The sequence below is a fragment of the Anolis carolinensis genome, chromosome 6 (assembly GCF_035594765.1).
Source record: "Anolis carolinensis isolate JA03-04 chromosome 6, rAnoCar3.1.pri, whole genome shotgun sequence".
Lineage (NCBI taxonomy): Eukaryota > Metazoa > Chordata > Lepidosauria > Squamata > Dactyloidae > Anolis > Anolis carolinensis.
Window position 1 is genome coordinate 2,753,256 of NC_085846.1, and position 19,347 is coordinate 2,772,602.

General features: G+C 46.1%; 1 protein-coding gene and 1 long non-coding RNA gene across 5 annotated transcripts in view; one reads left to right on the top strand and one right to left on the bottom strand.

Moving 5' to 3' along the window:
* Nucleotides 1–13,400, top strand: part of LOC134299954 (uncharacterized) — a 41,918-nt gene extending 28,518 nt beyond the window's left edge. Inside the window, exons 3-4 of the long non-coding RNA XR_010007204.1 lie at nucleotides 1,423–1,598; nucleotides 13,262–13,400. This is a non-coding gene — a long non-coding RNA (uncharacterized LOC134299954). The remainder of the gene's footprint in view (nucleotides 1–1,422; nucleotides 1,599–13,261) is intronic.
* The window catches only part of nyap1 (neuronal tyrosine phosphorylated phosphoinositide-3-kinase adaptor 1), a 31,135-nt gene extending 12,341 nt beyond the window's left edge, over nucleotides 1–18,794 (bottom strand). Inside the window, exons 1-3 of one of the 4 annotated variants that reach the window (XM_062984252.1) lie at nucleotides 18,366–18,794; nucleotides 13,327–13,472; nucleotides 7,234–7,380 (exon numbers count right to left, since the gene is read on the bottom strand). In XM_062984252.1, the coding sequence (XP_062840322.1) occupies nucleotides 7,234–7,380; nucleotides 13,327–13,472; nucleotides 18,366–18,473 (401 nt within the window). In that variant the 5' untranslated portion in view covers nucleotides 18,474–18,794. Of the gene's footprint in view, nucleotides 1–7,233; nucleotides 7,381–9,370; nucleotides 11,611–13,326; nucleotides 13,518–18,365 lie in introns of those variants that run through there. The other 3 variants (XM_062984253.1, XM_062984254.1, XM_062984255.1) reach the window with 3 other exon arrangements.
* Nucleotides 18,795–19,347: the final 553 nt, after the last annotated feature.

The following is a 19,347-nucleotide window of genomic DNA, read 5'->3' on the forward strand; positions in this document are numbered from 1 at the left end:
CGCATAAAGCGTGCCTAAATTTCCTAGTTGACAGATGCAATTGTCTTTCAGGCTGCTTAGGTAAACAGCAAGCTGGGCTATTTAATGGTCGGGGGCTCAACCTGACCTGGGCTTCGAACTCATGGTCAGTAGTGATGTATTGCAGCTGGCTACTAATCAGCTGTGCCACAGCCCGGCCCTATAGTCGATACAGACTGACTATAAACTGCAGCATACTGACACTGACTACTGCATACTAACACTGCTGACTTCATAAACTGTACGGCTTCTGACTTCTAAACTGGCTTCTAAAAATGGGACTCTCAGTCTGAATAGTCCGAGATCTGGTCACATGGTCTGTAGTCCCTCCCACAATCTTAAACAACATAGAGTTAAGGGAAAACCGCATATCAAAATATACATACACTAAGCCATCCCAATTATATACATAACAAATAACTAGTATAGGGGGCTTGTAGAAGGTTGTGATTTCCAACAAATAATGTAATAAAGTCATTCCACCATGTCTCCTATATCATCAGATGGAAGCCCCCCCCCCCTATGGAATAAGTGCCATTCTGAGCCACAATGAAGAAGGGGGCAGGAAAACATCATTCCACCATGTCTCCTGTGTCACTATAACAATATAATAATGTATAATAATAATATGCTATACTAATAATATAATATATTGTATATGCATATAATATTAATAATACTATAATATAATACAATATAATAATAATAACTATTATAATGGTATATTTATATTATATGTAATATTACTAATAATATTACAATATAGTGTTAGAGTACAATATAGTAATATCTAAAATCTAGGCACTTACCATAGCGATGAATGAGCTTGGCAACTCCTTCCCCACAAAACTCTGCCACTTGCGTCCTCAATGCAGCATTTTGGCGACTATGCGCAGCTGCAGGCAGGGGTGACCGGCTGGTTGAGGACGCAAGTGGCAGAGTTTTGTGGGAAAGGAGTTGCCAAGCTCATTCATCGCTATGGTAAGTGCCTAGATTTGAATGGTGACTATGTTGAGAAGTGGTCTTTGGGTGTGGCTTTCAACTGCATATGGTAAATGTTTTCTCCTATACTTTGTTCATTTTTAATTCCAAAACGTAATCTACTTTCTGGATAACCCTCATATTTATCAGTGTTTCCAGATTGAGAGCCTGGACAAGTCACACACTCTCAGCCTCAGAGGGAGACAAAGAGGGTAGAAATCCTCTGAATAATACATTTTGCCAAGAAAACACTATGTTAAGGTTGACATAATTGGAAATGGCCTGAAGACTCACAGCCAGGATTTTTATATTGCATCTCAACCATTAGGATGGCAAAAACATTGGAAACGATACAACTTTAAATTAAGTGAAAACATTTTTTTCAGAACTTTAAGAAATAAACTAAAACTTTTTATCTTGCAGGTGGAGTCTCTCTTTTCCAAAAACCATGGGCTCAGAAGTGCTGTAGATTTCGGATTAACTTCAGATTTGGAATACCCGTGTTTGTATTTGCATACATGTACATGGGATATTTTGGAGATGAGGCCCAAGACTAAAACATAAAACTCATTGATGCATCTTATACGCATCACCTGAAGGTAATGTCATATGCAGAATTTGTCTTAACTTTGCACATGAAAAAAACTTTGTGCACATTAAACAGCAGAAAACACAGGTATCACTCTCTTAGCCATCCATTTAGAACAGCCATGGGCAAACTTGGACCCTCCAGGTGTTTTGGACTTCAACTCCCACAACCGGCTGTTAGGAATTGTGGGAGTTGAAGTCCAAAACACCTGGAAGGAGGGCCCAAGTTTGCCCATGCCTGATTTGGAATCACAGAATCCTATGGTTGGAAGGAACTGCAAAGGTCATCCAGTCCAACCCCCTTCTTTTCTGCCAGTCAGGAAGGCACAATCCAAGCCCTCCCGACAGATGGCCATCCAGCCTGTGCTTAAAAGCTTCCAGAGAAGGAGACTCCACCAGATTCCCAGGCCGCGGTATATTCCTTGGTTGAACATCTCTAACAGTCCAGAAGTTCTTCCTAATGTTTACGTGGGATCCTTTTCCCCTTCCATTTGAATCCACATATTTATTTGCATGCTGCCTTCTTCCCAAAATTGAGATTCAAGGCAGCTTACAAAAATAAAAACCAAGACAAAAACGTGTAGTAAAACGTAAGGAAAATGTACAAAATAACGTATTAAAATAATCTATCCGTAGAACTGAAAGTATTAGAAAAATCATCTAAAAAGGCAAAAGGACATAAAAATTCAGGCAGGCTTTCAAAGAAGGAAGTTTTTAAGAGCGAGCCAGAAGGGTGCTGGAAGGTATTTGATTATTTTAACAGTTTTTTAATTAATTGATATTAATTGGCTTGTATGGTTAATTCCATTTTAATATTTGTATGCTACGTGTTTTAAACCGTAGTTTTTAAATGTGTTGTCGAAGGCTTTCATAGCCAAAATCACGGGGTTGCTGTGAGTTTTTTGGGCTGTCTGGTCATGATCCAGAAGCATTCTCTCCTGATGTTTCTCCCACATCTATGGCAGGCATCCTCAGAGGTTATGAGGTCTGTTGGAAACTAGGCAAGGGAGATTTAAATACCTGTGGAATGATGTCTAGGGTGGGAGAAAGAAAGAACTCTTGTCTGTTGGAGGCGTGGGAATGTTGCAGTTGGCCAGCTTGCCTTGCAGCTTCAAAGCCTGACTGTTGTTGCCTGGGGGAATCCTTTGTGGGGAGGTATTAGCTGGCCCTGATTGTTTCCTGTCTGGAATTCCCCTGCTTTCTGAGTGTTGATCTCTATTTACTGTCCCGATTTCAGAGATTTTTTAATACTTTTGTTCATTTACATAGTTCCCAACAAAGGATTCCCCCAGGCAGGAAGCAGCCAGGCTTTGAAGCTGCAATACTATTCAATGCCAATGGCAACATTCACATTTGCTCAAGACAGACAAGAGTTCTTTCACCCACCCTGGACATTATTCCACACACACACACACACACACACACATATATATATATAGACCTCACTTGCCCAGTTTCCAACAGACCTAACAACCTCTGAGGATGACTTCCATAGATGTGGGTGAAATGTCAGGAGAGAATGCATCTTGAATATGGCCAGACAACAACAACAACAAAACTTTATTTATATACTGCTCTATCTCCCATGTGGGACTCAAAGCGGAAAGCCAAGAAAACTCCCAGCAACCCAGTAGTTTTAAAATGTTGTGAGCTACTTTGCATCTCAATCAAGAGATAAAAGCAGGATATAAGTAAATACAGTACTAATAATAATAAGAGCATGCAATGAAAAATACATTCTGGTTAGTTCCTAAAAGCCTATCAGAATAAGAAAAATGTCATTTGTGAAAGGTCTTTTGCTGAAGATTTTGGCAGGCAGGATGGCATAGAAAGGCACAGTCTTCCAGATAACCTGGACCTGAGCTCCACAGGGATTTGTAGTTCTCCCACTTGCATTGCCTGGTAACTAATCTGCAGAGGTATATATATCCCTCACTGCTAGTAGCAACCAATATATCCAAGACTGGGTTTAAGGTGGTTGGCATGGAGATCAAATCAATAAACCAGGACACAAGTACCAAATAAACTGGAAACAGATTGCAGATCTGCTGCAACAGGCAGCAGAGTCACTTTAGAAACATAGAACTCGGTACACAACTAAAGCCTTCCTGAAAGAGGCCCATCCAATCTCTGCTGAAATACCTCCAAAGAAGGAGAGGCATCCTCTTCCACTCGTGTTGGAAGGGACCCCCAAAGGCCATCTAGTCCAGCCTTATTCTGCCACAAAGGAATTCACACTGTAAATACATCTGAAAGACCGCCATTTAAGGGCCTCCAAGGAAAGAAGGCCCTCATTCCCAAGGTAGGCGGACCCCTTTTGTGGCCAGGAAGTCCTGATAACAACAACAACAATAATAAATCACACAGTCCTAAACACTTGGGAAGTGTTCAACTTGTGATTTTGTGGTATGAAATCCAGCATATAGATCTTGTTTGCTATGTCATACCATATCTTTGTGTCAATAATAATAATGATAGTAATAATAAAACTTTATTTATATCCAGCCACCATCTCCCCGCGGGGACTTGGGGTGGCTTACATGGGACGGAGCTCGATGACATAACTTCACAAAATAGACAACAACATAAACACAATTCACAATATAAAAAGATAAAAACAATATAAAAATGAGAATATTATAACAATAATTAATAATAACAGTCAGCCACCAGGCACTTCTATCATCTCCATAGGTGGGAAACTGAGGCAGCAATGCAAAAAATAAGATGATGAGTTAAAGTGTATAGAAGGTAAGGACCTAATAAAATGCAGGATAGATTATTATTATTATATTGAGGCTTTAAAAAAAGAAGGAACAATGCCTCGGTAACTCAAGAATCATGCAAAAGTGTAATAACAAAAACAATACGAGATTCAGATACTAAAGGGCTGGGAACAATTGCACAAACTTGAGTCATTGATTTTATTCAAAGCCAAATGTAAAATCCTGAGATTGCTTATTCAGCCTTGGTGGTTGTTGTTGTTGGTTGTTGTTGTTGTTGTTATTATTATTATTATTATTATTATTATTATTATTATTATTATTATTATTATTATTATTGTATCCCACCTCCATCTCCCCAAAGGGACTTGGGGCAGCTCACATGGGGACCAAGCCCGATCAACCCGAATTAAAACATAAATCAATAAAATTAAAACATTATAGCCACATAAAACAACATCAACAGCAATTTAGAACCTGAACCGTGATAATTACTGGAAATTCGGAGGGTAGGAATTTGTGCATAGAACTCTGGGTAAGGACAATCATAAATAGGGTGGAAGAGCCGCTAACACCTCCCAACAAAGGATCCCTCCCCCAAGGCAGGAAGCAGCCAGGCTTTGAGGCTGCAAGGCTATTCAATGCTGATCAAGGTGGCCAATTGCAACATTCACACTTGCCTCAAACAGACACTTGCCCTGGATATTATTCCACAGATATATACACCCCACTTGCCTAGTTTCCAACAGACCTCACCACCTCTGAGGATGCCTGACATAGATGTGGGCGAAACGTCAGGAGAGAATGCTTCTAGAACATGGCCAGAAAACTCACAGCAACCCAGTGATTCCGGCCATGAAAGCCTTCGACAACACAATAAAAAACCTCTCTTTCAGAAGCCACGGGACTATTGTTTTGGCTGTATCAGGCTAAATGAAAACTACGCAGGAAAGGAAGTCAGGTGCAGAATGTAAGATGAGGGACTGACTAGTTAGCTCCTTGTCTCCCACAAATGTGGAAGGCTCCCTTTCTGAAGCCAACACTATAGTTTGCAGCCATCGAAAGCTCAGCTTTGTGGCACTGAATTGTTCTGTGTGGCTACAACACAAAAGGAGTGGACGCCTTCTCCATCAGCGCATCCAGTTTTGCACTGACTTCGCAGGAACTGTCCAAGTGCTGAACTCAGGACCAGTATTCAGGACCTTGGAGAGTTCATTTCAAGCAGAGGCTGAAACCTGGAGTGGATTCGCCTCTTCGCTGGCCCTGGAGCCGTGGAAATATAAACTTGACATGGCTTTTCCTTGCAGAACCTGAAGAAGAAGAGGAAGGGCAAGGAGACCTGGTCTAGACTGACCAACTAGGAGCATTATTCCATCCTGAAGATGCTTGATCTCATCTGATTTGGAAGCAAAGCAGTTTGGTTGAGTCTAGATAGCACTTGGGAGGCCAGAAAGGGAATTCCAGGTAGTATGTGTTGTCGAAGGCTTTCATGGCCGGGATCACAGGGTTGTTGTATGTTTTCCGGGTTGTATGGCCATGTTCCAGAAGCATTCTCTCCTGACGTTTTGCCCACATCTATGGCAGGCATCCTCAGAAATTGTGAGGTCTGTTGGAAACTAGGCAAGTGGGGTTGATCTATATCCCTGTGGAATGATGTCCAGGGTGGGAGGAAGAACCCTTGTCTGTTGGAGGCGAGTTTGAATGCCATAGCAGAGCACTCGATGAATCAGCCTGGACACAGCATCTTATTGGAGAACACAGAAATGCTGAACCAGTCTGACAACCACCATGTCAGGCGACACAGACTAGCCATTGAAATCCACAATTATGTGGACAATTTCAACAGAAAGTAGGAAACCGTGAAAATTGACAAAATTTGGCTACTAGCATTTTAAAAACTCTTAAATCAGGACAGTAAATAAAGACCAACACTCAGAGAGGAACAAATCAGGGCCAGCTAACACCTTCCAACAAAGGATTCCCCCAGGCAGGAAGCAGCCAGGCTTTGAAGCTGCAAGGCCATTCAATGCTAATCAAGCTGGCCAATCGCAACATTCACAATTGCCTGACACAGATAAGAGTTCTTTCTCCCACCCTGGACATTATTCCACAGGGATATAATAATAATAATTATTATTATTATTATTATTATTATTATTTATTTTTCTATCCCGCCACCATCTCCCCAAAGGGACTTGGGGCGGCTAACATGGAGCCAGGCCCAACACTGAAACAAAGTACAGTAGAGTCTCACTTATCCAACACTCGCTTATCCAACGTTCTGGATTATCCAACACAATCTGCCTTTTATTAGTCAGTGTTTTTGTAGTCAATCTTTTCAATACACTGATGTTTTGGTGCTAAATTCGTAAATACAGTCATTACTACAAAACATTGCTGTGTATTGAACTGCTTTTTATGTCAAATTTGTTGTAAAACATGATGTTTTGGTGCTTAATTCGTAAAATCATAATGTAATTTGATGTTTAATAGGCTTTTCCTTAATCCCTCCTTATTAGCCAACATATTCGCTTATCCAGCTTTCTGCCGGCCCATTTTTGTTGGATAAGTGAGACTCTACTGTATAACAATTTAAACCACATGTCAATAATCCCGACTTGCCTAGTTTCCAACAGACCTCACAACCTCTGAGAATGCCTGCCATAGATGTGGGCGAAACGTCAGGAGAGAATGCCTCAGAAACATGGCCAGACAGCCTGGAAAACTCACAGCAACCAAGATGTTGCCTTACACAATAATAATAATAATAATAATAATATCCCACATTATCTCTCTAAAAAGAGACCCAAAGTGACTAACAAAGCTACAAATATACAGTTTAAAATCTAAACAACATATAGACACTGAAATAGGATTAAACAACAAACTATGAAAACCATTGATTTAAAATCGGTTAACATACCCCTGGCTTGGAGTTGGTGATACTGGGCTGCAATGGCAATGTCCTGTCTTGCAACAGAGAAGGCCCCCAGCCCGGTCTTTTGCAGGCCAAGCAGGGCTGGAGGTGGCTGCTCTTTGGGTGGGAGGCACCTGGAGGGAAAGGATCTGCCTGAAAGAGCAGAGAGCCATTGCTGGTGACAATACACAGGCATGGGCACATTTGGGCCCTCCAGGTGTTTTGGACTTCAACTCCCACAATTCCTAACAGCCGGTAGGCTGTTAGGAATTGTGGGAGTTGAAGTCCAAAACACCTGGAGGGCCCAAGTTCGCCCATGCCTGTGTATAACCACAAAATAGTTTCTGTTTACGCTCTCTGTCAAATGATCTCAGGGCAGCAGGCGATAAAATCAATCGAAACCGTTTAAAGCCATTTAAAACAGGAAATATAACATCGACAAAAGCGTTTCCAACCATCTGACCAGTCAGGGCAGGTCAAAACCAGCTCAGGACAATGCAAACACACACAGATATGGACAGGGTCCGGTATTCAAGCCTTTGGGGCCCAATTGATTCCAGGCAAAATCAATTGGGCCCCAAAGGCTTGAATACCGAACCGTGTTTGTCACCAAGCAGGCTTCCAAGAAAAGGGCGTCTCACAGCTATTTTCATCTCCTATTTATCAATTTTAAATGTATATTTTAAGCTGTTTTATTAGTTCAGTTCTTGGTACTTTCCTATGTTTTAAGTTATGTATTTGAAACTATCTGCTGCCTCCATTCCCAGAGATGCTTTAGAGGCAAAGTTGATACAGTAGAGTCTCGCTTATCTAAAATAAACGGGCCGGCAGAATGTTGGATAAGAGAAAATGTTGGATAATAAGGAGGGATTAAGGAAAAGCCTATTAAACATCAAATTATGTCATGATTTTAAAAATTAAGCACCGAAACATCATGTTTGACAACAAATTGATAGAAAAAGCAATACAATGCACAATAACGTTATGTAGTAATTACTGTATTTACGAGTTTAGCACCAAAACTTTGCAATGTATTGAAAAATGGACTACAAAAACATTGACTACTAAAAGGCAAACTGTGTTGGATAATACAGAACGTTGGATAAGCAAAGGTTGGATAAGCAAGACTCTACTGTACTTGGTTTTCTCAGAAAGGATGGGAGGACATCCGCTCTGGGCTCTAGTGTGAACTTGGAAGGCTTTCTAAGAGGCAGACTCCCTTCTTCGGCAAGTGCAGCCCTGCTACAGGCTTCTTAAGGCCAAGGAGCCTCCATACTGTGGAATTAATGCAGTTTGGCACCACTACACAAGGCTATGGAATCCTGGGACTGTGGTTTGGCGAGGCACAGGCACTGTGTCAAAGAAGATGACAGATGTCAAGCTGCATCAGGAATGGGCCAACTTCGGCCCTCCTCCAGGTGTTTTGGAATAGTAGGCTGTTAGGAATTGTGAGAATTGAAATCCAAAACATCGAGGGAATGCTGAAAGTTACTCCATGCATTTGTCTTCCTGGAACTGGACACTCAAGTCAATCAAGGGATCATCTGCATACCCACGTTGTAGGAGTCTGAGTCCAAAACACCTGGAGGGAGGGCCCAAGTTGGCCCATGCCTTTGTCCTCTTGGAACTGGACACTCAAGTCAATCAAGGGATCATCTGCATACCCACATTATGGGAGCTGGAGTCCAAAACACCTGGAGGGAAGACCGAAGTTGGCCCAGGCATTTGTCCTCTTGGAACTGGATACTCAAGTCAATCAAGAGATCATCTGCATATCCACGTTGTGGGAGTCTGACTCCAAAACACCTGAAGGGAGGGCCCAAGTTTGCCCATGCACTGCCGGATAACAATGAGACGAAGCTGGCCGCTGGAAGGAGTGGCAGCAGGGCATTTAGACGGAGAGGTCAGATGGGGATCAGAGGGGTCAGGCGGGGGTCAGCCGGCGTCTGCAGGGGGCCCTTTATTCCCTCCCCAGACGCATCCCAGGCTCCTTTGCACCGCCTTTTGCATCTCTCTCTCTCTTCCATCCACACAGACACAGACAAGGGCCACTCTAGGTGGGGCCTCCCCTGAAGCCAAGCCCCTTCCCCGTTGCCCGGTCTCCCCTTCCCCACAAGCCCCAGGCCCCACGATGCGCACACACCCTGGTGCGGCTGATTCAGCCATGGGCAGAGGATGCTGATGGTGCTGATGGTGCTGATGCTGATGCCGCTGCCGCTGCGCCCAGTAAACAAACCCGCCTCGGCCGCTCTGCCCGGCTCCTCTGCTTCCCGAGACAGCGAGGCAGCCGCCTCACTGGGGCCCAGCCGCTCTGGCATGGCCCCCCTCCTCTTCCTCACACCAAATCCGCCGGCACAACGGCAGTGGCAGCGTGCCTTGGTTCATTCGTTCATTCCTTCGCAGCCAAGGAGACGAGCAGCGCTGGCACAGCGGCGGAGGCAGTGGCTTTGCCCCACCCTCCTCTTCCTCCTCCTCCTTCCTGGCGCTTCCCAAACCTACCCTCCCCTTTGCAAAATGTGTTCATCTAAGGACAACGTCTTCTATCTCTCACACTCAGTAGGCGTCAGGCCCGTGCCCCCTGACCCCAGGCATCACAAGGAAGGCCTGAGTTGGAAGAGACTCTCAGCCAGGCCTGGGCAGGGCTTTTGGACTCTGACTCCCACAACGTGGGTATGCAGATGATCCCTTGGCTGACGTAAGTGTCCAGTGTCAAGGCAACAAGAGCGTGCACCAACTTGGGCCTTCCCTCCAGGTATTTTGGACTCCAACTCCCACAACGTAGGTATGCAGATGATCCCTTGATTGACTGAAGTGTCCAGTTCCAAGAGGACAAAGGCATGGGCCAAATTGGGCCCTCCCTCCAGGTGTTTGGACTCCAACTCCCACAACGTGGGTATGCAAATGATCCTTTGATTGACAAGTCTCTAATTCCAAGAGGACAAAGGCATGGTCCAAACTCAGCCCTCCCTCCAGGTGTTTGGACTCCAACTCCCACAACGTGGGCATGCAAATGATCCCTTGAGTGACTTGTGTCAAGAGGACAAAGGCATGGGTCAACTTACGTCAAGAGGACAAAGACATAGGTCAACTTTGGCCCTCCCTCCAGGTGTTTTGGGCTCCCACAAGGGCATGCAGATGATCCCTTGATTGACTTAAGTGTCCAGTTCCAAGAAGACAAAGGCATGGGCCAACTTTGACAGGTGGGCTTTTAGGAATTGTGGGAGCTGAAGTCCAAAACACCTCGAGGGAGGGCCCAAGTTTGCCCAGGCCTGTCCTAAGGGCCATTCAATCCAGTCCTCTGCCATGCAGGAAAATACAACCAAAGCCTTCCCAACAGACAACCATCCAGCCTCTGCTTTAGAAAACACAGAGAAGGAGAGACAAGCAAACCACTCCGAAAAACGCCCATCCAGCCCGATGGACTTCAAGGCATCATATTCCACTGTTGAATAGCTCTAACCATCAGGCTATTCTTCCTAGTGTCTTTTCCTGCCATTTGAACACATGGCTCCCATTGTATCTCGGTCTCTAGAGCAGCAGGAAATAAGCTTGCTCCTTTCTCAATCGGAACATGCTTTCAGATATTTAAACGTGGCCCTCATGCCCGCTGACATTTGCACAAGGCAGTGGTGTCGGCACCAAAATGAGCCAGGAATTGGGTTGAGGAGAAGTCCCAGGCCTCTTTGGTTTGGCTATATAAAGGTGCAAACCTCAGAGCAGGGTATCATTGTTATTTACGGAACGTTGCTCAGTAATTCTGTGCAATCCCCAAACATGCTACCATTGGAAGAGACCATATTATTGGATAGGCAACTACGGTGGGTAGTCTCAAGCGCATCTTGCAACCCACAAAGGGGAAATCATTATCATTGTTTTCATTCCTATCCAAATTTCCACAATATTAGAGGACTCCAGATGGTTTACAAGAACCTTATAAAACCGGAACAGCTTAGAAGCACACAAAAAAACCCAACCCGGCAGAAATAAAAAGCTACAGAGTCGAAAGCACTTACAAGTTCATTAAACAACAAAGGGCTCAGCCAGTGAGAGCCAGCAACGCCCCAAATCCACAAAACAGCCGTACCTTTGTTGGCCCAAAATGCACGGCACAAAGGACAACATTGGCTGCTGTTGTGTTTGGCTGCACGGCCAACACCCTCTGGAACCACTAAGAGCTCGCTCACCAGAGGCATTAATCCGCTTCCGGTTTTTAAAAATGGGATTTCAGAAAAGCATTCTTAAGCAGGAGAAGCCTGGAACGTATTTAAGAGGTGGATCAATAGGGCCACGGCAGCGAGAGAGGTGCCAAAGGGCAGACCCACCTTTAGAGAAGGCCCGTGACCTTGCAAAACTACAACTCACGGGATTCGATAGCATTGAACCGCGGCGGTTAAAGTGGTCTCCAACCACACACATTCTATGCTGTATTTAGACACATCCCAAGCCAGAGAGGCTGTCTAAGGGTGGAAGGGTCCCAAATGATGCCCCAGGGCCACACTGTCCAGAATTGTTGACCTCAAGACAGTGCTGGGTTTGACTGACCGGCCCCACCCCAAACGCCTCGGGGCTTAGGTGTGCTTCCAAAACCAGTCCCATAATAAAAGCCATCTCTGGCCAGTCCACATTTGGGGTCTGTCCCCCTTTAAGGCCCCTTTACAGCAACATCCTCGCCATCCCCCCCTCCCATTTTTTTATTATTTGCTGGAGTGAAGGGTCCTGGGTACCAAAAGCCGGAGGATGCAGCAAGGATGCTGGCGGATGGCCCAGCGGTTTCCATGGAAACTGCGTCCGGGTGACCTGTAGGAGCCCGGCAACATCAGCCCGGCAGGGGCCTTAACCCTTTTCATCCTGCGGCCGAGCAGAACGGCAGGGAGACCCATGCCACACCGGCCGGCCACGTGCGCCAGGATGATGGGAATGGCAGTCCCACAGCCAACGCGAGAAACAGAATTGGCAGCTCCCCCAGGAAACCAAACCCCACGCGCTTCAATCAACACACATTCTGCTCGTTTGGTTTAACCGCTCCATTTCAACCAACAAGATTTGGGTCTTGATGGGCCCGCTCCGGATTTCAGTCCGAAGTTTAAAGGAAGTGTTTAAGGAGGGTGGAAATAGTGTTTGGCGACTGAAATCACTCTTTTCCATAGTATTGAGCCTTTGTGGAGTTAGAGAGGTGCCAAACTATATTCGTTCTAATCTAAAGTGTAGATGCACCCAACGACAACTCCCAGGATTCCATAGCAATTGAAGTGGTACCAAAGTGCACTCATTCTACAGTGTGAACACACCCAAAGCCATCTCCTTTTTGAACCTTTATAGAGGTCAGACTACAACCCAGAGCGGATCCACACAGAATGGACTCTCCTCTGGAGGTTTCTAGGCAGAAGCCGGAAGGCCATCTGTTGGGAGGGCTCGGTTTGTGCCTGGCAGAATGGGGCTGCACTGGATGGCCATCTGTTGAGAGGGGTCAGTTTGTGCCTCTACCTGGCAGAATGGGGCTGGACTGGATGTCCATCTGTTGAGAGGGCTCGGTTTGTGCCTCTACCTGGCAGAATGGGGCTGGACTGGATGGCCATCATTTGGGAGGGCTTGGTTTGTGCCTTTCGGCCTGGCAGGATGGGGCTGGATTGGATGGCCATCATTTGGGAGGGCTTGGTTTGTGCCTTTCTCCCTGACAGAATGGGGCTGGACTGGATGGCCATCATTTGGGAGGGCTCGGTTTGTGCCTTTCCCCCTGGCAGAATGGGGCTGGACTGGATGGCCATCATTTGGGAGGGCTTGGTTTGTGCCTTTCTCCCTGACAGAATGGGGCTGGACTGGATGGCCATCATTTGGGAGGGCTCGGTTTGTGCCTCTACCTGGCAGAATGGGGCTGGACTGGATCGCCATCTGTTGAGAGGGCTCGGTTTGTGCCTTTCTTCCTGGCAGAATGGGGCTGGACTGGATGGCCATTTGTTGGGAGGGCTCGGTTTGTGCCTTTCTCCCTGGCAGAATGGGGCTGGACTGGATGGCCTTTGCATTGTCTCTTTAACAGGTCGTAAAGTTCGGACTGCATCCTGGTATGGACCCGGCGGGCCCCCTCCCCGTGGCCCCGCTCACCCCTTCTTGGGCTCCTCGTCCTTGCTCTGCTTCCACTCCACCTTGCTCTTGCGGTACAGAAGGTTCATCTCGTTGCGCAGGAGTTCTCCCGGGGAGCAGGTCCGGCTCAGGGCCCCGTAGGTCCAGCGGCCCCGATCCTCAATGAACTGCAGAAAGAGCGAGATCAGGGCTTCCTGGGGGGTCGCATTCATCTTCCGAGGGCCGGGCGGAGAGGAAGGCGGCAGGTGAGGGGGCGCGCTGTGGGGGGGACGGGGAGGAGAGACGTTGTGTTAAGAGGTATCATGTGCACACGGTTGTATCACTTCCAACTAGATCTGGTATGGGCCAACTTGGGCTTTCCATCCAGGTGTTTTGGACTGCAACTCCCACCATTCCTCACAGCCTCAGGCCCCTTCCTTTTGCCCCTCAGCCGCTTAAGCGGCTGAGGGGCAAAAGGAAGGGGCCTGAGGCTGTGAGGAATGGAGGGAGTTGCAGTCCAAAACACCATGGTTTACACCAGGAAATATAATCCGATAATGGGTCATACTTTACAAATGTCTATGGGAGTTGCAGTCCAAAACTGCTTAAGCGGCTGAGGGGCAAATGGAAGGGGCCTGAGGCTGTGAGGAATGGTGGGAGTTGCAGTCCAAAACACCTGGACGGAAAGCCCAAGTTGGCCCATGACTTTGTCTTCTTGGAACTAGACAAGTCAATCAAGGGATCATCTGCATACCCACGTTATGGGTGCCCATGCCTGCTCTGAAGCATCCTGGTTCCCATCCATTTCTATATTCCATTATATTAAGAGTCACCAGATTACGGTATATACTCGAGTATAAGCCGACCCGAATATAAGCCGAGGCATCTAATTTCACCACAAAAAAAACTTGGGAAAACATTGACTCCAGTATAAGCCGAGGATGCTAAATTTCAGAAATAAAAATTGATACCCATAAAATGACATGAATTTAGGCATCAGTAGGTTAAATCTTTTTGAATATTGACATAAAGCTCAAATTTAAGATAAGACTGCCCAACTCTGATCAAATCATTGTTCTCATCTTCTTCAATGTAAATGTGCTTATGTATCCCTTTAATAATAATAGAGTAAAATAATACATGTAGTAGTAATAATAATAAATACAGGAAAATAATACAAGTAATATTAAATAGAGTAAAAAATAAATGCAATAATAATAAGATCAGAGTGAAATAGTAAATGTATTAATAATACAGTAGAGTCTCACTTATCCAACATAAACGGGCCAGCAGAAGCTTGGATAAGCGAATATCTTGGATAATAAGGAGGGATTAAGGAAAAGACTATTAAACATCAAATTAGGTTATGATTTTATAAATTAAGCACCAAAACAACATGTTTAACAACAAATTTGACAGAAAAAGTAGTTCAATACGCAGTAATGTTATGTTGTAATTACTGTATTTACGAATTTAGCACCAAAATATCACGATATATTGAAAACATTAACTATAAAAATGGCTTGGATAATCCAGAGGCTTGGATAAGCGAGGCTTGGATAAGTGAGACTCTACTGTAATAATAAATACAGGAAAATAATACAAGTAATAATAAATTATTGTATTATTTTACTTTGTCTAATAATGTGTATTATGTTGTTATGTAATGTTTGTGTTGCTTTTATGACTGTAAGCCGCCCTGAGTCCCATCCGGGAGATAGGGCGGTATATAAATAAAGTTTTATTATTATTATTATTATTATTATTATTAATAATAATAATAAATAGAGTAAAAAAATAAATGCAATAATAATAATAAGATCAGAGTGAAATAGTAAATGTATTAATAATAATAAAAATAGAGTAAAATAAATGTAATAGTAACAATAATAATAGAGAAAAATAATAAAGGTACCATATATTCTCGAGTATAAGCTGACCCAAATATAAGCCAACCAGGACCCTCACCCGAGTATAAGCCGAGGGGGGCTTTTTCAGTCTTAAAAAAAGGGCTGAAAAACTAGGGTTATACTCGAGTATATACAGTAAATACCCCAAAGGCATCCAATCCCATCTGATCTTGGGTCTTTGGACTTGGGTGGGAGGTCACCAGTAGATCCCAGGTTTGGACCCCGTAATGAAACCTACGGGTTCACATGAAACGCATAGGCCACTCAAAGGCTCACATGTATTCAAATCCCATCTCGCACACAGAACGTGCAGAATACGGTTGTTAACGCAACCTTGAGCCCTTCAACGAGTCTCCTCTGAGGACCAAAGCCAGTATTTTGGAACCCATCGCCGCCTTGAAACCCTACAAAAGGGCCAACTGTATGGCCTTCTGTTGGGGGTGCTTTGAATGTGATTTCCTGCTTGTTTCCTCACTTAGTGCACTTTGGTCAGCCCATCCTTATGTTTTTATTGATGTGTTTTAACTTTGTCTTATTAATGGTTTGATTTTAATCGTATGTTTTAATTTTTCATTTGTGCGTTTTCGGTATTTGATGTTTTTGTATGCATGTAAGCCTCCCTGAGTCCCTGCGGGGAGATAGAGGCGGGGTACAAGAATAAAATTATTATTATTATTATTATTATTATTATTATTATTGGCAGGGGGTTGGACTGGATGGCCCACGAGGTCTCTTCCAACTCTATGATTCTATGACTGGGAGTGATGGAAGTTGTGGATGGGTTGCATTGAGGATTGTGGGAGCTGAAGTCCAGAACACGTGGAGGGCTCACGTTTGCCCATGCCTGGCTTAGACTGTGCAGAAGGGGGCTTGGATGGCCTTAGGGGTCTCCTCCAATTCGAGGATCTCAAATACTTTGGGGTTCAAATGCAAGAACCCATTGCTTGGACAAAGCTGGGACAGACTGGATGCCCTTTGAGAACCCTTCCTCTAGGATTCTCTAATTCTGTCCCATCCCCAAATACTTTGGGGTTCAAAACACAGACAGAAGAAGACATTGAGTTGCTGTGAGTTTTCTGGGTTGTGTCGCCATGTTCCAGAAGCATTCTCTCCTGATGTTTCACCCACATCTATGGTGGCATCCTCAGGGGCTGTGAGGTCTGTTGGAAACTAGGCAAGTGGGGTTTATATACCTGTGAAATAATGTTCAGGGTTGCTGTGAGTTTTCCGGGCTGTCTGGCCGTATTCCAGAAGAAGCATTCTCTCCTGACGTTTCGCCCACATCTATGGCAGGCATCCTCAGAGGTTGTGAGGTCTGTTAGAATCTAGGCAAGTGGGGTTTATATACCTGTGAAATAATGTTCAGGGTTGCTGTGAGTTTTCCGGGCTGTCTGGCCGTATTCCAGAAGAAGCATTCTCTCCTGACGTTTCGCCCACATCTATGGCAGGCATCCTCAGAGGTTGTGAGGTCTGTTGGAAACTAGGCAAGTGGGATTTATCTATCTATCTATCTATCTATCTATCTATCTATCTATCTATCTATCTATCTGTCTGTGGAATGATGTCCAGGGTGGGAGAAAGAAAGAACCCTTGTCTGTTGGAGGCAAGTGGGGAATGTTGCTATTGGCCAGCATGAATAGCATTGAATAGCCGTGCAGCTTCTAAGTCTGGCTGCTTCCTGCCTGGGGGAATAGGCAAGTGGGGTTTATATCCCTGTGGAATGATGTCCAGGGTGGGAGGAAGAAAGAACTCTTTGTCTGTTGGAGGCAAGTGGGAAATGTTGCCATTGGCCAGCATGAATAGCATTGAATAGCCGTGCAGCTTCTAAGTCTGGCTGCTTCCTGCCTGGGGGAATAGGCAAGTGGGGTTTATATCCCTGTGGAATAAAATCTAGGGTGGGAGAAAGAACTCTTTGTCTGTTGGAGGCAAGTGGGAAATGTTGCCATTGGCCAGCATGAATAGCATTGAATAGCTGTGCAGCTTCTAAGTCTGGCTGCTTCCTGCCTGGGGGAATAGGCAAGTGGGGTTTATATCCCTGTGGAATGATGTCCAGGGTGGGAGGAAGAAAGAACTCTTTGTCTGTTGGAGGCAAGTGGGAAATGTTGCCATTGGCCAGCATGAATAGCATTGAATAGCCGTGCAGCTTCTAAGTCTGGCTGCTTCCTGCCTGGGGGAATAGGCAAGTGGGGTTTATATCCCTGTGGAATGATGTCCAGGGTGGGAGGAAGAAAGAACTCTTTGTCTGTTGGAGGCAAGTGGGAAATGTTGCCATTGGCCAGCATGAATAGCATTGAATAGCCGTGCAGCTTCAAAGTCTGGCTGCTTCCTGCCTGGGGGAATAGGCAAGTGGGGTTTATATCCCTGTGGAATGATGTCCAGGGTGGGAGGAAGAAAGAACTCTTTGTCTGTTGGAGGCAAGTGGGAAATGTTGCCATTGGCCAGCATGATTAGCATTGAATAGCCGTGCAGCTTCAAAGTCTGGCTGCTTCCTGCCTGGGGGAATAGGCAAGTGGGGTTTATATCCCTGTGGAATGATGTCCAGGGTGGGAGGAAGAAAGAACTCTTTGTCTGTTGGAGGCAAGTGGGAAATGTTGCCATTGGCCAGCATGATTAGCATTGAATAGCCGTGCAGCTTCAAAGCCTGGCTGAAGAGTTCTTTCTCCCATTCTTTCTTCTGATTTTGTCCCTCCAGGTGTTTTGGACTGCAGCTCCCACCCTTCCTCACAGCCTCAGGCCCTTTCCTTTTGCCCCTCGGCCGCTTAAGCGGCCGAGGGGCAAAAGGAAAGGGCCTGAGGCTGTGAGGAAGGGTGGGAGTTGCAGTCCAAAACACCTGGAAGGAGGGCTTAAGTTGGCCCATGCCTGTAATGTATCTTGGCTGCTTTGAATGGGTTGGGGGCTTCGTTTGGGGCCAGATGGAAGGGGTGATGGTGGTGGTCGTGACCCTGACTCCTGCTTTAATGGGGAGGGGGCTTTGCTTGGTGGTGGGATGCGGAGGAGGAGGAGGGTTATAGGCATCTCACCTGGCCATAACATTGGGATAGAGAAGAGGCCACACCCGGAGGGATGGGAGAGAGGGATGGGGAGGGGGAGACCCTGGAGACCCTGGAGACCCCCTCCCCACCTGCCCCCCTCCCCATCCCTTGCCTTGGATATTGCTGTCTGTCTGCCTACCTGGGCCGAGGCCCTGCTTCTCCGTCGGGAGGGGCCTCCTCCTCCTCCTCCTCCTCTTCCTCCTCCTCCTCCCCTCCTCCTTCTCCTCCTCCTCCTCCTCCTCTTCATCGGGGAGGGGGCCTCCTCCGCGGCTTCTCCCTCCTCCTCATCCTCCTCCTCCGGTGATGGTGCTGATGATGATGATGATGATGATGCCGAAGCCGATTCATGGAGGCGGGCTGGGCCTTCCTCCTCCTCTTCGCTCCATGTTATTGATCTGTCTTGGGGGGCAAGGTGGAGGGCAGAGAGGCTGGAAGCAGACCCCCTCCTCCCTCGCCGAGCCCCCGCCCTTTGGACCCTCCTGGGTTGCCCTGGACACGGGATGCAGGGAAGGATGGAGGGAAGGAAGGATGGAGGCTCACCTGCCCAAGAGGAGGAGGAGGAGGATGACGTGGAGAAGCCCCGCCCCACAAGCCACACAAGCCCCGCCCTGGCTGGGACCCCCCAGAGGATCATAGAATCATAGAATCATAGAATAGTATGGAAGAGTTGGAAGAGACCACATGGGCCATCCAGTCCAACCCCATTCTGCCAAGAAACAGGAAATCGCATTCAAAGCACCCCGACAGATGGCCATCCAGCCTCTGCTTCAAAGCCTCCAAAGAAGGAGCCTCCACCACAGTCTGGGGCAGAGAGTTCCACTGGTGAACAGCCCTTCTCACAGTGAGGAAGTTCTTCCTGATGTTCAGGTGGAATCTCCTTCCTTTCCTGTAGTTTGAAGCCATTGTTCCGTGTCCTAGTCTGCAGGGCAGCAGAAAACAAGCTCCCTCCCTCCTCCCTGTGACTTCACGTATTTGTACATGACTATCGTGTCTCCTCTCAGCCTTCTCTTCTGCAGGCTAAACATGCCCAGCTCTTTAAGCCGCTCCTCATAGGGCTTGTTCTCCAGACCCTTGATCATTTTAGTCGCCCTCCTCTGGACGCTTTCCAGCTTGTCAACATC